General features: G+C 46.5%; 1 protein-coding gene across 1 annotated transcript in view; it reads left to right on the top strand.

Moving 5' to 3' along the window:
* Positions 1-18,878, top strand: part of LOC115475010 (E3 ubiquitin-protein ligase TRIM39-like) — a 159,122-nt gene that overhangs the window by 123,070 nt on the left and 17,174 nt on the right. Inside the window, exon 10 of the mRNA XM_030210748.1 lies at positions 4,794-4,816. Within this exon, the coding sequence (XP_030066608.1) occupies positions 4,794-4,816 (23 nt within the window). The remainder of the gene's footprint in view (positions 1-4,793; positions 4,817-18,878) is intronic.

An 18,878-nucleotide genomic window follows, 5' to 3' on the forward strand; every position in this document is an offset into this window, starting at 1 on the left:
ATATGTACTGATTGTACTACCCACAAAATTGAGAAAAAGTTAGAAGTGATCACTTATACAGATTGTATGTAAGGGGTAACATAAAGACAGACAAACAAAAGACAAAGAATCAAGAGGTTTTAAATCAGATCAGGCTATTTGAATTCAGGACTGGGCATAAGTATATCTGATATCCAAGTGGATTACCAAAACTGTTTTTGAGCTAGAAGTACTTCTTATGTGCACAAATTAATAACATGACATAGCCACTCCAGAAAAAAAATGTACAACAGTACTGTTTAAATGCCCCATGGAGATTTTTTGCTTCTACAGATAATAAAGAGGCTCCCTGGAGTAAATTACAAATAATATTTCTTTATATTCCACTGGTCTGGCTATGTCAGTCTTAGGACGCACATGTACATGTTTTATCATAGTTTCTTAAAGCAAGTAGGGGAAACCACCATAAATTTTCATACTGGAATGTGGACCAAATGTTCCTAATATTTTAAATATCCTGAAAGTAAAACTGTAGAATTCTTAGCAAGCCTAGCGGGAAAACAAAATTGTTATCTAGAAATCATATACACAAAGGAAACAGTGACATAGAATTGTATCAAATAAACTGTAGATTTGAGCAAGTAGGATTAAAACTGATAATTGTAGGGGCAAACTGTTGAATTCTTCAGGAGGGCAGAGCAAACTGTCAGGTTTTCAAGGCAGAAACTAGGTTCGTGAGCCCTTGGGCCACTGCCGAGGAGCGGCAGTGGCAGGCAAAACCACCCCACACCAGGGACAAGACAGAACTCTGACAGAAACAGCTAGACTTCAACTGCACTTGAACGCCTTTCCCCAGGAGTTGAGCCCCTGGGTGCAGGCGGCCGGCAGGACTTACCGGACAGGGCAGGAACTGGATACCAACTAGGCTGAAAAGGGACAGGCTTAAGAGTCAGGACTGAAAGCTGCAAAGCAGCCACTAAGCAAGAACACAGACAGAAGAGAATCAGGACTAAAAGCTGCCATGCAGCCACTAAGAAAGAGACACAGACAAACAGAAACTAGACCAGGAATACAGATCAGAAACAAAACTAGGAACAAGCAATAAACCTAAGCTAAACTATACACAGACTAACTAGAACCAGACAAGAAACCAGACTAGGCAGAAGTGCAACAAGCACCAACATACCAGGGACAAACCCAGAAGCTTCCAAATGACTAATAAAGCCCATCAGCAATTGAAGTTCAGCTGCAGGAATGACAAGGCAACTATGGGTGCTGTTCAGGTACAAACAAGAAAAGCAAGTCTGGCAGCCTGGAAGATCTGGACCGGATTGGGCTGAAATCTGGAACATGTGACAGTCCATAGCAGCCACTGGTGCTGGCCACTAGAGGGCGAGGTGAACACAAACAAGGAAACCTTCACCTACGTGACACAAACCCTGTCCTGGTCATTAATGAAACCTGTACAAAGTTCAGTAAATTGCTTCAGGCTACAGAAAAAAGGTAATTTAATCCTTATCAGTACTGCTGGAATACAGGTTTTAGCAAAGACTCAGACAGAGAAGGAGATATCAACATATAGTACAGGAAAAACCAGTTCAGAAGTTTAGTGCTCTTAAACAGAAGTGCAGTTTCTATCATTTAACTGAAGACAAAGCTATTTACAAAGGAATATTGCTAAATAAACATGCGGCCAAATACAGCTTACTGTCCCTCTGCATTTATTTGTGTCAACCCATGCTTTAAATAGTTCTGTTAGTCTTGCTTATAAATGCTGAAACAATAACAATTCTTTACCAATTGACACAGTTGCAACTGTCTACAACTAAAATGAAATATACCCCTAGTTACAGTGCTTTAGAGCTATGAAAACTAACAAACATTTAAAGAGACAAGGATCATAAGAAGCCTCATGTAACCACGAGAAGGAGGAATTCTTGTTAGTAGCCCTGTGCCATTTATTTTAAATAAAGGACTGTAGCTTTAGTAATCAGAGGATTCTGAGCACAAACTGTTTGTAAAAAGGAGGCAGGCATAGTGAGTATCAAAGGAAAAATTCAAAGAAGGGGAACTAGGATTTGAAAGCGAGCGCAAATAAGATAAGAAAATCTTCCCTAACAGAATAGCAATTATATACTTACGAATCTTTGTGACAAAATAGGGGACAAAATGGGCTGGGATCCCATCTCCTTCAGGACGTCTCCTGTGATAACCACCAACTATCCATACCTTGTGATAGTTAGGATGTACCAAAATTCAATTTTTTTTCAACATCTAAAGCAAAGAATATCATAAAAATAGACAGCAATAAAATTAAACAAAAATAAAGTGTAATCTTCCCTCTGGCCAACAGATGGGAGAAAGTGTGAAAAGCACCCCAGAAACATCGGGGTCAGCAATTTTGTTCTACGCTGCATGTTTGGTCATGCTATTCTTATAAAAAACTCAGGCTAAGTTTCACGTTCCCCGTCTATGCAGAGTATGGGCTCCGGAGGATTGGACGGCCATCTTGGTTTTGGGCTTGTTCCAGGTTTGGGCAGCCATCTTAGTAGGGGGCAGCTTAGGTTATGGCAGCCATCTTGGAGTAGGGCAGCTTCAGGAAGGAAGCCCATATTTGGGCTTAGGGTGTCACCGATGGGGGCAGCCATCTTGTTTTCAGCTGTGCTTGTTTGGGCCTAATTTCTACACTATTTCTACTCTGCCCTCAGTCCTTCCATGCTTCAGCTTCTACTCAGTTCGCTGAATAGTTGCAGTGCTTTTGGATCTACGGTTGTCTGCTGCCTGGTATTGACCTCTGCCTGTCCCTGGATCTGATACTGACCGCTGCCTGGTATTGACTTCTGCCTGTCCCTGGACCTGCTACTGACCGCTGCCTGGTACTGACCTCTGCCTGTCCCTGGATCTGCTTCTGACCGCTGCCTGGTACTGACCTCTGCCTGTTCCTGGATCTGCTATTGTCTGCTGCCTGGTACTGACCACTGCCTGTCCCTGGATCTTCTGTTCTCTGCTACCTGGTCTAACCCTGTGGTGTGCTGGACTTTGTTCTCTCTGCTGTTGGCTACCCGCACTCAGGGGCTCAACCCCTGGGGAACGGTGGGTGACACAGGGGGAACTTGGAGTTTTGACCGAGTACAAGGGCTCACCTCTCCTCATGGAAAGCATTACACTAAGTTAGAAGAAGAAAAGTATCTTTATTACTCATCAGCAACAGCACAAGAAATATTATTGGCTCTTGGCATTAGTAGTTTTACAGAACAGAGTCTAGGAAGGAAAGTTTTATTCCTCATACAAAGGTTACAGAACAGAGAGAAAGAAAGAAAGAAAGAAAGAAAGAATCTTAGCTATAGAAAATGAGTTTCTATTGGGGGGCGGGGGAAGAGTACCCCCCCTGGATATAGGCTGTGGCAAGGATATGAAACTCCCCTTCCATCCTGACTATTTCAGAGTTTCTTTAGATGGGCAGTTACTTATATACCCTTCCCATCACAAAGGACCACCTCATATATCACCCAATCAGCAATCCTGCAAGTACATAGGAGACCTGTGATAGGGCCGTAGTGTCCTTGCCACACCTCTGCTCAGTAACAAACAGTTGGGATGTCATGACAACGGTGGGGGGGGGGGGGGTGGTCTGGTCAGTTTGTTTGCAACAAGACAGTTGATTGGGATGTCATGGCAGTGGTCAGCCAGAAATTCCTGTCTTGCTTGCCACTATCAGTGGAAACTCACAAAAACACAAACAGAAATAAGCAGATCCAAAAGAAAAGGCCAGAAAATTCCAGAACAGTTTTTGAACTGGCTCCTAGGTTCAGAGAAAATTTATCAAGGCCTGAAATATCTTATCTAATCTGTGTGTCTATATATGCACATACACTCACACCTTTTAAAGCAGAGACATTGGCTGAGGCTGGCTTTGGTTTTTATTTCAGACTAGTAAAAAAGCCCCGTTTCTGATGCAAATGAAACGGGGGCTAGCAATGTTTTCTTCTGTGTGCATGTGGGAGTGTGTGTGTCCCTGCCCTCTGGCCTCTCTCCCCTCCCCCCTCTGAGTCCTTCACTGTTACAGAGCCAGCGATTTGATTTCGTGCTCTGCTGTTTTCCTTCACTGACTGTGTTACAGAGAGGGCGGGGCAGACACTCATAGGGAAACCGGATATCTCGCCCCCTTCACACTTCCGGCTGGAGGCTTCATAGAACGTTGGTGTTGCTTTTTATATAGAGAGATTTGTTGTATCTGTTATTTAATTATTTTATAATTGAGGCTGTCATGTGAACTCCTCTGGTTCTGCTATAATAAGTGTGGTATAACAAGTCAAATAAATACTAATTAAAAAATAAACCAGCAACCGAGACTGTAGATAGATTGGCAACTTCTTTCTAATAGTGCAGGCCCAGAGGATTGGGAGGGGTGGTGGTTGGGATGGGGAAACGTTAGGTAGGTTTACAAGCACGATCTGCACAATGGGTTATAAGTAACAAGACTCTTTGTGCACTAGGGGTGGATGGAGGAGCTGAAGCAATTGGAGGGGAGGGGTAGGCAGCTGGGTTTGTTTTCAAGTTAATTATAATGCCAGAAAAAAAGGGGGGATCGGGTGGGAAAGAACAGTGAGAAAGTAAAATTTTGCATTGATTGTTGTGTCTTTCCATATTGTAATGTTCTTAAGAGATTTCAAGCTAAATAAATTTTAGCATATTCTATCAGCTATTCTAAAATGAGAGTTTATGCAGGACAGAAAGGTGGATTGGACAGCCACCATTATGAGAAGTGCTGTGGTTCACAAACTTACTATCAATGGGTTATATTTCCCTTTTAGGATGGACAAGCCTACTTGAACAGGTATGATCTGTTTTATCATTTTTTATCCTCAGATTTTTAAATGAAGTCCTGGAAGTTCCCTATAACAGAGTTTAAGCAAGTCCTTGCTTGTAGGATGTTTGATTTCTAGTGTGTGATATCACCTTCCTTGTCATCAAGCAGATGAAGCTATTACATATGGGTTGTGTCCATCAACCAGCAGGGGGAGATAGAGAGCACTCAGCTTTTCTCAGTGCCTCATGGCCAGCTAGCTCCACTGCCTCTTCAGTATTCTCTATCTCCCCAAGCAGGGTGGCTGCAGCTTCTTTGAGCTCCATCAAAAATCTGCCTGGGGGTGGCTCCTGGCTTGCCAGCCGGGGTGTTAGAGGCTATAGCAGCTTCACTTTGAAGGCACATAGGTCAGCCCTTTCCCTGCCTTACCCATGCCCCCTTGGATGTGGACATATTAGCTTGCTTTTCCCTGCCCTTTCCCACTCAGGGGATGCAGGCACATTGGTTCGCCTTTCCCTGCCTTTCCCACTTATCTGAGCCTCCGGAGTGTATTTATTTACCTCTTTTTGCCTCTGCTTTCCTCACAGCGTTAAAAAAATAAAAAAAATAATTAAAGTCGCGTCGCGCTTTAGCGCAGCGATCTTGGAAAAGAGGTTTTTTTTCTTGAGATTCTTCTGCAGGACCGGAGCTGTGATACTCGGTCTAGTGAGGTAAGAGTGTTTTCTGTCTCCTCCGGGGTGGGCCCGCGATCGGGGCGTTTTTGGCACGAACCAACATTTTTGAATTTTACCGCCGTTTTCGGCGATGGCTGCGGAGACTGTAAAGCGCTGTTCTAAATGTGGCAAGTGCAAATCAGCAGCGGGGCTCTGTAATTCGTGCTGTACAGACGGTAGAGCCGGCCCGAGCATGGCGAGCAGCGATCTTTCCCGCTCTGAGCTGACAGCGGACACCATTTTGGATTTTCCACATGGCGCGGCCTCCGTTGCGACGGAGAGCCCTGAATCCGGGGGGGGGGGGGGGGGGTCCTCTAAGTGAGGCTAATAATAGAGCTGATAGCCCTGGGCAGGATCCGGGCGGTCAGGGAGCGGTTTTCTCCCCTGATTTTGTTTTAATGCTGCATAGGGCATACATGCTTAAAAGAGCTCTTCCACAGGGATCTTCGGACCCTCTGCCTGCCCCCCCCCCCCCCCCCCCCCCCCGGTGGATCCTGGCTTTTTGGAGTTGGCTTTGCCTGTTTCTTATCCTCCTGATAAACGCAGAAGGGCTAATTCCCCTTCTGAGTGTGGCGCACCCCCTTCCCCCCCCCCCCCCTCCCGTGGTCGGGCTATGAGGATTCTGAGGGGTCTGGCAGAACTTCTTGGGCTGAGGAGCCAGAGTCGGGTGCAGAATTGCCACAGGAGCTTGATGGTCCGTCTGCGGTGAGGATTTTCCACCGCGAGGAGCTGCCAGCGCTTATTTCAGATGCCTTACAAGCCCTCTCGATTGAAGATCCTGGGAGTGGCACAACCTCCTCGGTTAATCCAAGGATGGCTAGTACCAGAAAGCCTGCTCGAGCCTTTCCTTTCCATGACTCCATCCAAGAGCTTATTTCGGCTCAATGGGCTGACCCCGAGGGACCTTTGAAGGTTGCCAGGGCTATGGGCATAGGCGCCCGGTATAAGAGGCTTGGGGAGGCTAAGTCTCCCCAGCCAGAAGTTAACAGCAGGATCAGCAGTTTCTCAGTCTTCCTCCAGACCTGTTTCTCCTCTTTCCCTCCCCCGTGCGACTCTCCCTTCAGGCTGGGCAGCTGGCAATGAGTCCTCCTGCTCCCTTAATCGCTACTACCAGAAGCGGTAGCCAGCGATCGGCACCATCAACTCTGCGCACGCAGGGGGTGGGAGTCGGGACCAATGGGCAGTGGCGTACTGGTGGGGGCGGTCCCGGTCTGCCCCAGGTTCAACTGATTAGGGGGTGCGGGTGCTCCAGTGCTGCCATCCATTGACGTCTTCCCCCGCCCCACCCCCAACTGGTGCGGTCCTGCATGGGGTGTCCCAGCATCTCCCCCCCCCCCCCAACTAGTGCTGTATCTCTCTCTCCCCCCCTCCTCGCTCGCCCCACTCTGCTAATCTTTAAATTTCGGAGTCCGGCAGCATCAGCAATGTGAGTGCTGCCTTCAGCCAATCCCGGAAGCATTCTCTGTTCATTGTCCCGCCTACGCGGGAAGTTGTATAGAGGAGGCTTCCGGGGCAGGCAGAAGGCAGCGCACATTCATTGCTGAGATGCTGCTGGCGAGCTTGGAGGCATGCAGGAGCGGAGCGGGCGTGGAGTGAGGAGGGGGAGTGCAATACCGCACTAATCGGGGGGGGGGGGGGAGGACGGAAGGAGAGCGATTCCAGCCAGACCAAAGGGAAAGGGGGGTGGAGAGAAGAGGGGTGGCGGTGGGAGTGTAGGAGAGAGAGAAAGAAGGGTGAGGAACATCATGGGAAGGGGACACAGGGCAGATGCTGAACTTGGGAACAGGGATGGGAACACAGAGAAAATACTGAACATGGGGGGAACGGGGATAGGAACACAGAGAGCAAATACTGAACATGGGTGGATTAGGGACAGGAACACAGAGGGGACAGGGGAGATGGATAGGAGAGATAGTGAGTCAGAGGGGAATGACAGTGGACATGGAGAGAAAAAAGTCAAATAGGAGGTAAGCAGAAGATGGTTATGGATGAGGAACAGAGAGAGGAGAAATAAAGATGGAGGGAGGGGGGGGAGATACTGGAATGCATATGTAAAAAGAAAAGAGAAAGACACAGGCAGAAGGGAAAGAAAAGGCAGGCAGTGGTTGGAAGGGGCAAAGAAAGCAGACAGACGCTGGATGAAAGGGAGAGAGAAAGAGAGTAGATGCTGGATGGAAGGGAGAGTGAAGAGAAGACGAGGAAAGCAGAAACCAGAGACGACAAAGGTAGAAAAAAAGATTTATTTATTTGCGTAGTATTGTAGCTGTGGTGATAAATAGAAATGAAAATAAGGTGATCTTTTTGTTGAACTAATTTTAATACAGTTTTAATACAGTTTTGACCAACTTTCAGAGACCAAAACCTCCATCCTTAGGTCAGGACAGGACCGTAACAGCAGTACTGACCTGAGGAAGGAGGTTTTGGCCTCTGAATGCTAATTGAAAAAGTATTAGTCAAATAAAATGGTATTAACTTATTTTCTCTGTTTTGTTTTATTTCTATTTTTTAATTTGTAAAGTGGTGATTGGTATTTGTCAGTTTTTTCAAATTTACATCTGCTATCTTTATATTTTGCACAGTACTAGGAATATGCATCACTGTTTCTGTGGTGTTGCATTGAATGTGGAATCTGGCCTCTTGGGGGTTCAGTTTAATTTTTGTCTATATATTTCTATTTTAGTTTGTGGTTACTTATTCTATACTTGGTGAGGATGTATCTGTGTTCTATGTGTTTTTGATGACTTATACTGTGCCAAAATAGAAATTTGAAAACTCTTATCTCTATCTGGTCGTTAATAAAAGGAGCTCATTGTGAATACCATCCACCCTAAAATGATGTTTTGTGGCTGTACATGAGAATTGTGATATGATTCCTTGTTTCATATTGTCAACGGTCTGTGATGTTGTCCGTATGGGTGGTATATTGGTGAATTAGGGTCTGCCCAGTATAATATTTATGGTAGAGTAAGGTTCTGAGTGTTTTTGCACAAGTTTGTGCATAGTGTTTTGCAGTTGAGCGATTGTGGTTAGGATATACTTTGAGCAACCACTTTATTATTTGACATATGATACATATCTAATATCTAAATTTAATAAAAGGTATTAATTGTGACTTTTATTTTTACTTTTTTTTCTGTGTGTTGTCAGACAATTATGGATGTAAGCTCCACCCCTGGCCCCACCCTTAACCCCACCCCCATCAGCCTCCCCAAACAGTTGGGCCACGGACCGCCTATGGCTATGGGGCAATTATACCCTCTGAGTGAGGAACATTTGGCTCGCTTTGTAATGCCTAAAGTGGATGCCCTGGTCACAGCTGTGACAAAGAGAACTACCCTCCCTGTTGAAGGAGGTGTTGCCCTGAAGGATATTCAAGACCGTAGGCTTGATTCAGCTCTGAAGCGGTCCTTTGATTTGGCAGGTCTCACTGTTCGGGCGTCTGCATGCAGTTGTTATGCTGCTAGAGCCTGCCTGGCTTGGTTACAGCAGGCAGTGGAACAGCCCGGTGATGGAGCGGAGACCTTATCTGAAGTGGCTCCGCGGATGGAATCAGCCTTGTCCTTTTTGGCTGACACCCTTTATGATATGGTCAGAGCTTCGGCTAAGCAAATGGCTGTAGCAGTGGCGGCTCGCCGCACTCTTTGGCTACGACATTGGGCGGCGGACATGGCCTCTAAGCAAAGGTTGGTGAAGTTGCCCTTTCAAAGGCTTCTCCTGTTTGGTGAGGAGCTGGAAAACATTGTTAAAGGCCTGGGGGATTCCAAACCTCAGCGCTTGCCCAAAGATAGGCTGAAGCCTTCCTCTAAGGGTCAGGCAGTCCGCTCCTCTCACAAACCTCGCTTCCGTGAAGCTAGAAGGTACCGCCCGGGGCATGCTGCTGGGTTCACTTCGCGTGCCTGCTTTCAGCAGAGAAACTCCTTTCGCTCGGACAAACATTCCGCAGCTGCCGGTTCAAGGCCTGGAGTTCAGGGGCGACCCTCTCAATGATGGTGCGCCGGCCCCCTCCTCGTTTCCTGTCATCGGAGGAAGACTTTCCCTCTTTTTCGAGGAGTGGGCCAAAATCTCCGCAGATCAGTGGCTCTTGGACCTGATCAGAGACGGATACCGAATAGAATTCGATGCCCCGGTGAGAGACGTGTTTGTGGAGTCCCGATGCGGTTCTGCCGCCAAACGGGCGGCGGTAAAGGAGACTCTGCACAGTCTGTGCCAGATAGGGGCTATGACCCCGGTGCATCCCGCCGAACAAGGTCTAGGCCGCTACTCCATTTACTTTGTGGTGCCACGAAAAGGCGGGTCTTTTCGCCCGATCCTGGACTTAAAAGAGCTAAACAAGTCCTTAAGAGTGCGGCATTTTCACATGGAAACCCTGCGCTCCGTCATTGTGGCGGTACAGCCAGGAGAGTTTCTCACGTCTCTGGACCTGAAAGAAGCTTACTTGCACATACCAATTTGGCCCCCGCACCAGAAGTTTCTGCGGTGTTGGGAAAACATTTCCAGTTTCGGGCCTTGCCTTTTGGCCTCACCACAGCTCCCCGAACCTTCTCCAAGGTATTGGTGGTAGTAGCTGCCTTTCTCAGGCGAGAGGGTATCCGGGTTCACCCGTACCTAGACAACTGGCTCATCAGAGCAGACTCAGAAAAAGAGAGTCATCTAGCTACAGCCAGAGTGGTTTCAGTCCTTCAATCTCTGGGCTGGGTCGTCAATATGGCCAAACGTTACCTGACCCCCTCGCAATCTCTAGAATATTTGGGGGCTAGGTTCGACACCGCCTCGGGCTATGTGTTTCTTCCCGAGCAAAGGAGGTGCAAGCTTCAGAATCAGGTCCGTCTGCTCCTGAGGATGCCCCGCCCGCAAGCTTGGGACATTGTCCAGCTGTTGGGATCGATGACGGCCACCTTGGAAGTGGTGCCATGGGCGAGAGCGCACCTGAGACCTCTACAGTATTCTCTACTTCAACGATGGTCTCCAGTATCTCAGGATTATCAGTGCAGACTTTCTTGGCTCCCTGCGGCCCGCCTCAGTATGGAGTGGTGGCTCTTGGACAGCATGTTGCGGCGGGGAATGCCGCTGGCACTCCCCGATTGGTGCCTAGTGGTGACAGATGCCAGCCTGAAGGGCTGGGGCGCACATTGCCAGGGGAAGCATGCCCAGGGTCTGTGGACGCCCGACGAGTTGGAGTGGTCTATCAACCGCCTGGAGTTGAAAGCGGTGTTTCTGGCTCTTCTGGCCTTTCAAGTGACCCTGGAAGGATTGGCTGTCCGAGTGATGTCGGACAACACGACAGCAATGGCCTACATAAATCGACAAGGCGGCACTCAGTGCAGAGTTCTAGCCGCGCAGGCCGAACAAATTTGCCACTGGGCCGAGCTGCATCTACAGTCCCTGTCAGCAGCTCACATTGCAGGTCAGAGCAACGTGCAAGCCGACTATCTAAGCAGGCATCAGATCGATCCAGCGGAGTGGGAACTAGCAGACGATGTATTCCTGCAGATATGTGCCAAATGGGGCAAGCCAGTGATGGATCTTATGGCGACCAGTTCCAGTGCCAAAGTCACGTGCTTCTTCAGCAGATGGAGGGATCCTCGCCCTGCCGGGTTGGATGCCTTGGCTCAACCCTGGCCCCTGGGCTTGCTCTATGTCTTCCCTCCGTGGCCCTTGATAGGGTGAGTGCTCCTGCGGATTCGGCTGCATCCAGGAGAAGTGGTGCTCATTGCCCCGGATTGGCCCAGGAGGCCTTGGTATGCGGACCTCCGACAGATGCTGTTGGAGGCTCCCTTTCCGTTACCTCTGGTTCCGCACCTGTTGTCACAGGGTCCGGTGGCCATGGAGGACGCCTGCCGCTTTGGTCTTATGGCATGGCGATTGAGAGGGCGCAATTGAGAGATAAAGGCTACTCAAATAAGGTAATTTCCACTCTTCTGCAGGCCCGTAAGTGCTCCACTTCCGTGGCTTATGCCAGGATTTGGCGCTAGTTTGAAGTCTGGAGTGTTTCAAGAGCGCTTTCTCCGTTGTGGGCTCCTGTCTCGCCGATTCTGGACTTTTTGCAGGATGGTGTACACAAAGGCTTGGCCTATAATTCCCTGCGGGTGCAAGTGGTAGCTTTGGCCTCCCTGCGCGGCAAGGTTGAAGGCGTGTCCTTAGCTGCTCATCCAGATGTGGCACGGTTTCTTAGAGGGGTGCTTCGGCTCCGTCCTCCTGTGCGGGCACCTTGTCCAGCTTGGAACCTGGGGTTAGTATTGAAGGCCCTTCAGGGGGCTCCCTTTGAACCGCTTCAGCGTGCTTCAGAAAAAGATGTGACACTGAAGGCCGTCTTTTTAATGGCCATTACCTCGGCAAGATGGGTGTCAGAGCTCCAGGCGCTGTCCTGCAATTCTCAGAGTCAGGGGTCACGGTTCGGACCGTGCCTTCCTTCATGCCTAAGGTGGTTTCAGCGTTTCACCTAAACTAGCCTGTTTTTCTTCACTCCTTTGCTGAGGAGAAGTTTCCAGGTTCATTTGGGCAGTTGCACCTTTTGGATGTGCGCAGGACTCTGTTGCAGTATGTGCGAATTACAAATTCTTTCAGGACTTCTGATCATCTTTTTGTGCTGTTTGCAGGTCCTCGCAGAGGGTCTTCAGCATCTAAAGCCACTATTGCCCGTTGGCTCAAAGAAGCTATCTTTTCAGCATATCTGCTGTCTGGCCGGGCTCCGCCTGAAGCCTTTAAGGCACATTCCACAAGAGCGATTTCCTCTTTCTGGGCGGAAACTGGAGCACTATCTCTTCATGAGATTTGCAGTGCTGCAACATGGGCTTCTAAGCTCTCTTTCGCCCGACATTACAGGCTGGATGTGGCTGCCAGGAGGGATGCATGTTTTGGAGCACAGGTGTGGCTTGTTCCCACCCTATTTAGGGATTGCTTTGTTACATCCCATACGTAATGGCTTCATCTGCTTGATGACAAGGAAGGGAAAATTAGGTTCTTACCATGATAATTTTTTTTCCTTTAGTCATAGCAGATGAAGCCATGAGCCCTCCCTGTATGATTGTCTGTTTTGCAGTGATTCTGATTTTAGGTGCTGTTCTTGTTTCCTGAAGTTATATTCCTTCCTTGGGAAGTCGGAAAACAGTCTTTAGGATTCTTGTTATAGTTATAGGAGGATGAGTTCATTCCCTCCAGTTCATGTTTTGGGAGGATGAGTTTATTCTCTCCGTTTATACAAAGTGGAGGACGAGTTTATTCCCTCCAGGAGGATGAGTTCATTCCCTCCTTTTTTGAGTTCATGCTCTTGTTAAGGGGCCATCGTTCGCTGTGAGGAAAGTTCATGTTATTCCCATTGCGTTTGCCATACTGCTTTGGAAGCTTCAAATACTGAAGAGGCAGTGGAGCTAGCTGGCCATGAGGCACTGAGAAAAGTTGAGTGCTCTCTATCTCCCCCTGCTGGTTGATGGACACAACCCATATGTAATGGCTTCATCTGCTATGACTAAAGGAAAGAAAATTATCATGGTAAGAACCTAAGTTTCCCTTTACTCAGGTATACAGCAGCATCATTCTTTAGAGTGTCTCTTTCCTGCCTTGTCTACATCAGCTTTTGGTCTCAATCAATGCCCTTCAATATTTGGGCGCTGGAACTTATGCGGGCTCGGAAGATATTCAGCCGGGGCCCATGTAAGAGTTATGTGGCCCAGCTGAATGTTAGGCTGGCACCCGCATAATTTTTAAAAAAAAGGTTCCCCAGAGACCCCTTCTGGCCCACAGTAATGTCCCCTCCCCATGCCCAGAGAAAGAATCCCCCCCCCCTCCAGGTAGGTCACCCCTCCAGGCCTACCGCTCCTGCCCTCCCCAGACATCCAGGTAGGACCTCCCCGGACCTACCTGTATCCCTGGTGGTTCAGTGGTGGTCGTTGGGGGTAGGAGCACAGCCCTCTTACTCCTATCCCTTGCAGCCCCATTCCAAAATGGCTACCGCAAACTCTTGCAGCAGCTCGCAGAATTTTGTGCAGTCCTCTCCAGTGTGAGATCAATGCAGCCATTTTGGATGGCGCCACAAGGGGCAGGAGCAAGGGCGCTGCACTCCTGCCCCCAGCGATCATGACTGAACCACCAGGGATACAGGTAGGTCCAGGGAGGTCCTACCTGGACGTCTGGGGAGGGGGCAGGAGCATTCCGGGGGTAGAGCTTCTTATTGGCAAGGGCTGGAGGAAGGGGGGAAGGAAGGAGGGGGCTCCAGTTTTTTTTTTAAGTTATGCGAGTGCCAGCAATATTCAATGCTTGTACCTACATAGATAAGCCACCTTATTTAGGACAGATTTTGAGCTATCCTAAAGCTTCTTAGCCACGTGGGTGCCGGCAGTAAATATAGTCGGCACCCGCATAAGCTTGGGCTTCTCCTCAGGGCCGCCCCCAGCACTGCCCCTGACATACCCACTTTTTGCTTGGGCAGTCTGTGGGAATATTCAGCAGCACTCTGTGATTAGGGGGCAGATGCATCAAAGAAACGTAAAGGAACTGAAAACGTAAAGATCACGTTATAAACTTACCGATTTTGAAAAAACGATGGATGCTCCAAAAAAAAAAAAAACGTATGCAAATGATCTGCGTGGTATTACAAAGGTGGATGCATGAAAGTATCGCAAATCTCCTGAAATCCCCGCTGGCAGTGTAGGAAACACATGCACACAATAGTCATTTGCTAAGCACAAGGTGTCACTGTGACTGTAGTACACATGTCTATACACACATCTATACAGATCGGGGGTATGAAGAACGTCTATTAAACGCATAAGTAGCACGTCGTACAGTCTCTTTTCCCCCAGTGGTCACTAACCACCTCCCACCCTAAAAAAAAAAACATGGGTGAAGGACAGTTTTTGCTGTCCCTGTGATCGCAGTTGAGGACGTCCAAAATGTGTTTCTGTGAGAAGGATGTCCATGCCTTTGCTATGCCTCTGACACCCCCTTTCTTTATTTGGAATTTGGATCACAAGTAGCAGCAGTGGGATTTGAACTGGCCACCTCTGTATTGCAAGAGGAGTGCTCTAACCACTACTCCACTCCACTCCACTCCTTTGAAATTTGGCCATCCCTGTTGGGGGGGGGGGGGGGCAGTTGAAGACTCCAAAATGTTTGAAAGAAGGACTCCATGCCTTCGCTATGCCGACACACTCATACTGCCCCCCCCCCCCACAGGGACAGCCAAATTTCAAGGGAGTGGAGTGAAGTACAGTAGTGGCCTAGTGGTTAGAGCACTGGTCTTGCAATACAGAGGTGGCTGGTTCAAATCCCACTGCTGCTACTTGTGATCCAAAGTCCAAATAAAGAAAGGGGGTGTTGGAGGCATGGATGTCCTTCTCACAGAAACACATTTTGGACATCCTCAACTGCCGTCGCAGGGACAGAGGCACGTCATACAGGCTTATGCGCACTATATGGACGTGTTTGACAGTTCTGGACTTACCGGCAGCCCCTGAGCACACGTTCAATATATCACGGAAAAGGCTACAGACTGCTTTTGTGCATGGGTCAGAAACGGTAGTACATTGCACAGCATTCCCATTCTAATAAAAAATAGCTCATTATAATACCTTTTGGATCATTTGCATTCCATTTTCATTAACTGCTACCGTGACAGGAAAAAGGCTTGGAGAACCCTTTTGTGCATGTTCCGGTTTAGTACTTGCGCGCTAAACTGCCCAGAACCAGTTTAAAAATCACGTTGCTGGCTCGTTAAGTTTAGTGCATCTGGCCCTAAGTGCCACTGAATATCCTCAGGCGACAGGAATATCGGCTCGTTGATCTCCTTTTTATTTATCTTTGAATATTTTATTTCTTCACTTTTATAGAGCATTTTGGAATAAATTGATGCAGACTTTTTTTATTATTATGGCTTTGATTTGAATCTCGTTTATTAAAAACCTGTTTTTCAGTGGACTCTCTCTAGTTGTTCATGCTGTACTCATGGGTCACAAGCATCAGAAAGTGGAAAAATGAGCACCAAAGCAGTTTGCTAAAAGAAACCCAACAAATTAATTTAGAGAGATTAGAGGACTTAATCAAAAAGGACCTTTTCCAGTTCTGTGCCTATGTCAAAAATCTTTATGGAATAAAGTGCAAAGCTTTATTAGGATAAATTAATGTTTTTCATCACAGGTTTTGAATATTAACTAGGTTTCTTCAGTCATTGCCTAAGGGAGGGACCTTCCTAGTCCTGAAAGCTTGTACTTTAAGTGGCCTCTTTATTTAAACACTTTAAAAATGCATATTTATGCTAATTTGTAACAGATTAGTACCCTACAGCAAATTTAGGATTAACAAGAAGGTGTTAAGTCCTTAGTAAATCTTGTGTTTGTGCAATAGGATGTTCTTTTGACTAAAAATGCATATATATTAGACAGTCGCATGGGGACAGAAATCTTACCCGTCCCCACCCATCCCTGCTGGAATCTTATCTGTCCCTACCCATCCTTGCTGGAATATTATCCGTCCCCATCCATCCCCACGGGAATCTTACCCATCCCCACAACAATTTAACTTGTCCCTGCAAGAATTTAACCTGTCCTCATGTTTATTGGGATTTATTAACCACCTTTATGAAGAGATTCGCTCAAGACAGTGTACAGCAGGTACAGTTTAACATAGAACTTACAATTTTGTTAACAGCATAGCAATAGTAAAATAACCAAGAATAAACATATATACAATAAATTAAGTAAACTTGAAAACAGAAAATTGAAACCTAATAATAGAACTACCATGAAACAGTATAAAAAATATACACATTTAACAGCACTGGAATTCAAATACCAGAGATATAATAAAATGTTAGCATAATACTAATTATATACCTAATAAGCATGAATTAGATCATTCAACTAATGTAGATATGATGCTAATGATTTTCTACAATATGGCTTACCATATAGCTGAGGGACCAAGAGCAGATATATGATGGGAACAAGATGTTTGGTACAGAGTCAGTTGGGATAATTTGATGGTTAGCTAAAATCAAGGTAAGTTCTTTGTATAGTTAAGCAAGAGATAAGGAACTGATCTAAGTTACAGCATGTGTAGCAAGCTAGCCCAGATGCAGAATGGGTGTATAGTCAGCGACCCTATATATTAAAGGCTTGGGAGAAGAGCCAGGCTTTCACCTGCTTCCTGAAGTAGAGGTAGCCCCTGAGTAGCCCCTCTGGGAGTAAATTCCAGAGCATGGGGGCTACTCCTGAGAAGGCTCACTGGTGGGTATCACATCGTAGAATTTCTTTTGATGAGGGTACAGATAGTATCAAGGGCTAACATTCTTTAAGTACTGTGGCCCATTTTGTCTGAGGACCTTGAAAATCAAACTGAGTTTTAAATTTAGCTCTGTAAGGTACTGGTAGCCAGTGTTGCTTTTGCAGGAAGGGAGTGATGTGGTCATGCCACTTGCAGCCTTCTATAAGTTGTGCTGCAGCATTCTGAATTATTTTGAGCAGATACAAACTATTTTTTGTTTGGCCAGTGTACAGGGCATTACAGTAGTCTAGTTGTGATGTTATCATGGCATGAACCACTGTGGGCAGACTCATCTTTTCAATATATGGAGAGAGATTCCGTAGGTGCTATAGGTAATAGAGACAATTTTTGAAGGTTGTTTGAATTTGTTGGATCAGAGTGAGTGATGAGTGTAGCAGTATCCCAAGATTCCTGACCTGTGATTTTAAGAGAAGTTCATACTTCCCGAAAGGTATTTTGAAGTTGGGTTTTTGTCCACTTGTGTTTGGTACCCAAAGACTCTCTGTTTTATTTGGGTTCAGGCAAAGTTTGTTGTTGTTTGCCCATTTCTGAGTTGCAGTTAGGCAGGTAGACAGTATACTCAGAGCTTTGGGTAGCTCTGGTTCAGTGGTTATGAGTAGTTGCACATTATCAGCATAAATGTAGAATTTTGTGTCCACTGACTGAAGCAACTCAGCCAGAGGCTTGAAGTAGATATTAAATAAAATGGGAGACAGTATGGATCCCTGTGGCATCCCACAGTCCAGTGCCCAAGGTAATGATGTGCTGTTGTGGAACAGAACTAATAGTTGTCTTAGGATTTGAACCAAGTAAATACTGTGCCACTGATACCTATTTCTGCCAGTCTTGTAAACATGATCTTATGATCCATGGTATCGAAGGCTACCGAGAATTCGAGCAACACTAGTATCGAGGCAGATCTCCTGTCACGGTTTTTGTTCAGATCATCAAGAAGGGACACAAGAACTGTCTCTGTTCCGTACCCAGGTCTGAAGCCACATTGACATAGGTCTAGCCAATTACTTTCAATTAGCCAGTTGTTGAGTTCAGACTCTCCTTTCTATAAGTTTTGCCAGGAAAGGAATGTTAGAGACTGGTCAGTAGTTTTCAAGATTGTCCTGGACCAATGACCTCTTTTTCAGTAACAATTTTAACAATTTTAGTGTGCCCTTCAATGAGGCATGTGGTCGCTCATTGTACAATCTTTGCTGGACAGGGATCAAGAGGGCAGGTTGTAGGCTGTAGACCTTTCAGGATATTTTCAAGAGCTTCTTCTGTGACCTGGTTGAATGAGTCCCAGAAGGCTGTGCATAGTGGGGAAGAGGGAGTGTTCTCTTCATTAGCTAGTAGGAGCGTTGATGGGACTGTCTGTAGGTCCTGATGGAGACCTTTAATTTTGTTGGTGAAGTAAGTGGCAAAATCATTGCTGGTTAGTTGTGAATGGAAGGCTGGTTCTGTTGTGGGCTTTGCAGTAGGCTGTTTACTATTTCAAATAGCTGCTTGGTTGAATTTGCAGCTTGTTCTATGTGTTGAGAAAATTTTTTTTTTTTTTTTGGCTGTTGATACAGCCTGGTGGTACATGCCATGTGTTTCTTACAGTTGAGCCTATCTTCATCTAGGTGAGATTTTCTCCATTTTCCTTGATGCTTAAGGATCCATAGTTCTGGGGAGAACCACAGGAATTGTTTGTTTGTGAAGCATAGGACCTTCTTTAGAGGGGCCATTTTTTTTAATGCTATTGCAAAGTATGCATTCCAGATATCAACCTGTTCTGACATGGTCATCATCTTTTCATCTACTTGGTAGGTAGGACAATGCCTCTATGAAGTTTTTGGCAGTCAGATTTCTCATGTCTTGAATTTCCTTCCAAGCTTTGATTGGGCCCATCCTGTTTATGTAGTTCTTAACAGAAAATTTGATTAGGGAATGATCAGTCCATGATAGGGGTGTTATCTCTATGCCACTAGCCTTGTGTTCCAACCCAGTCCCATAAGAATTTAATGGTACATAAAAAAAAAAATTCCAGTTGGCTCTCTCTGGCTCTCTCTGGGTTTGAGCCACAGCACTGTAGGCAAGGAAGGAACGGAACTTGGAACGCTCTGGTGCACATATGTAAGACTTGT

Source organism: Microcaecilia unicolor, chromosome 7 (genome assembly GCF_901765095.1).
Source record: "Microcaecilia unicolor chromosome 7, aMicUni1.1, whole genome shotgun sequence".
Lineage (NCBI taxonomy): Eukaryota > Metazoa > Chordata > Amphibia > Gymnophiona > Siphonopidae > Microcaecilia > Microcaecilia unicolor.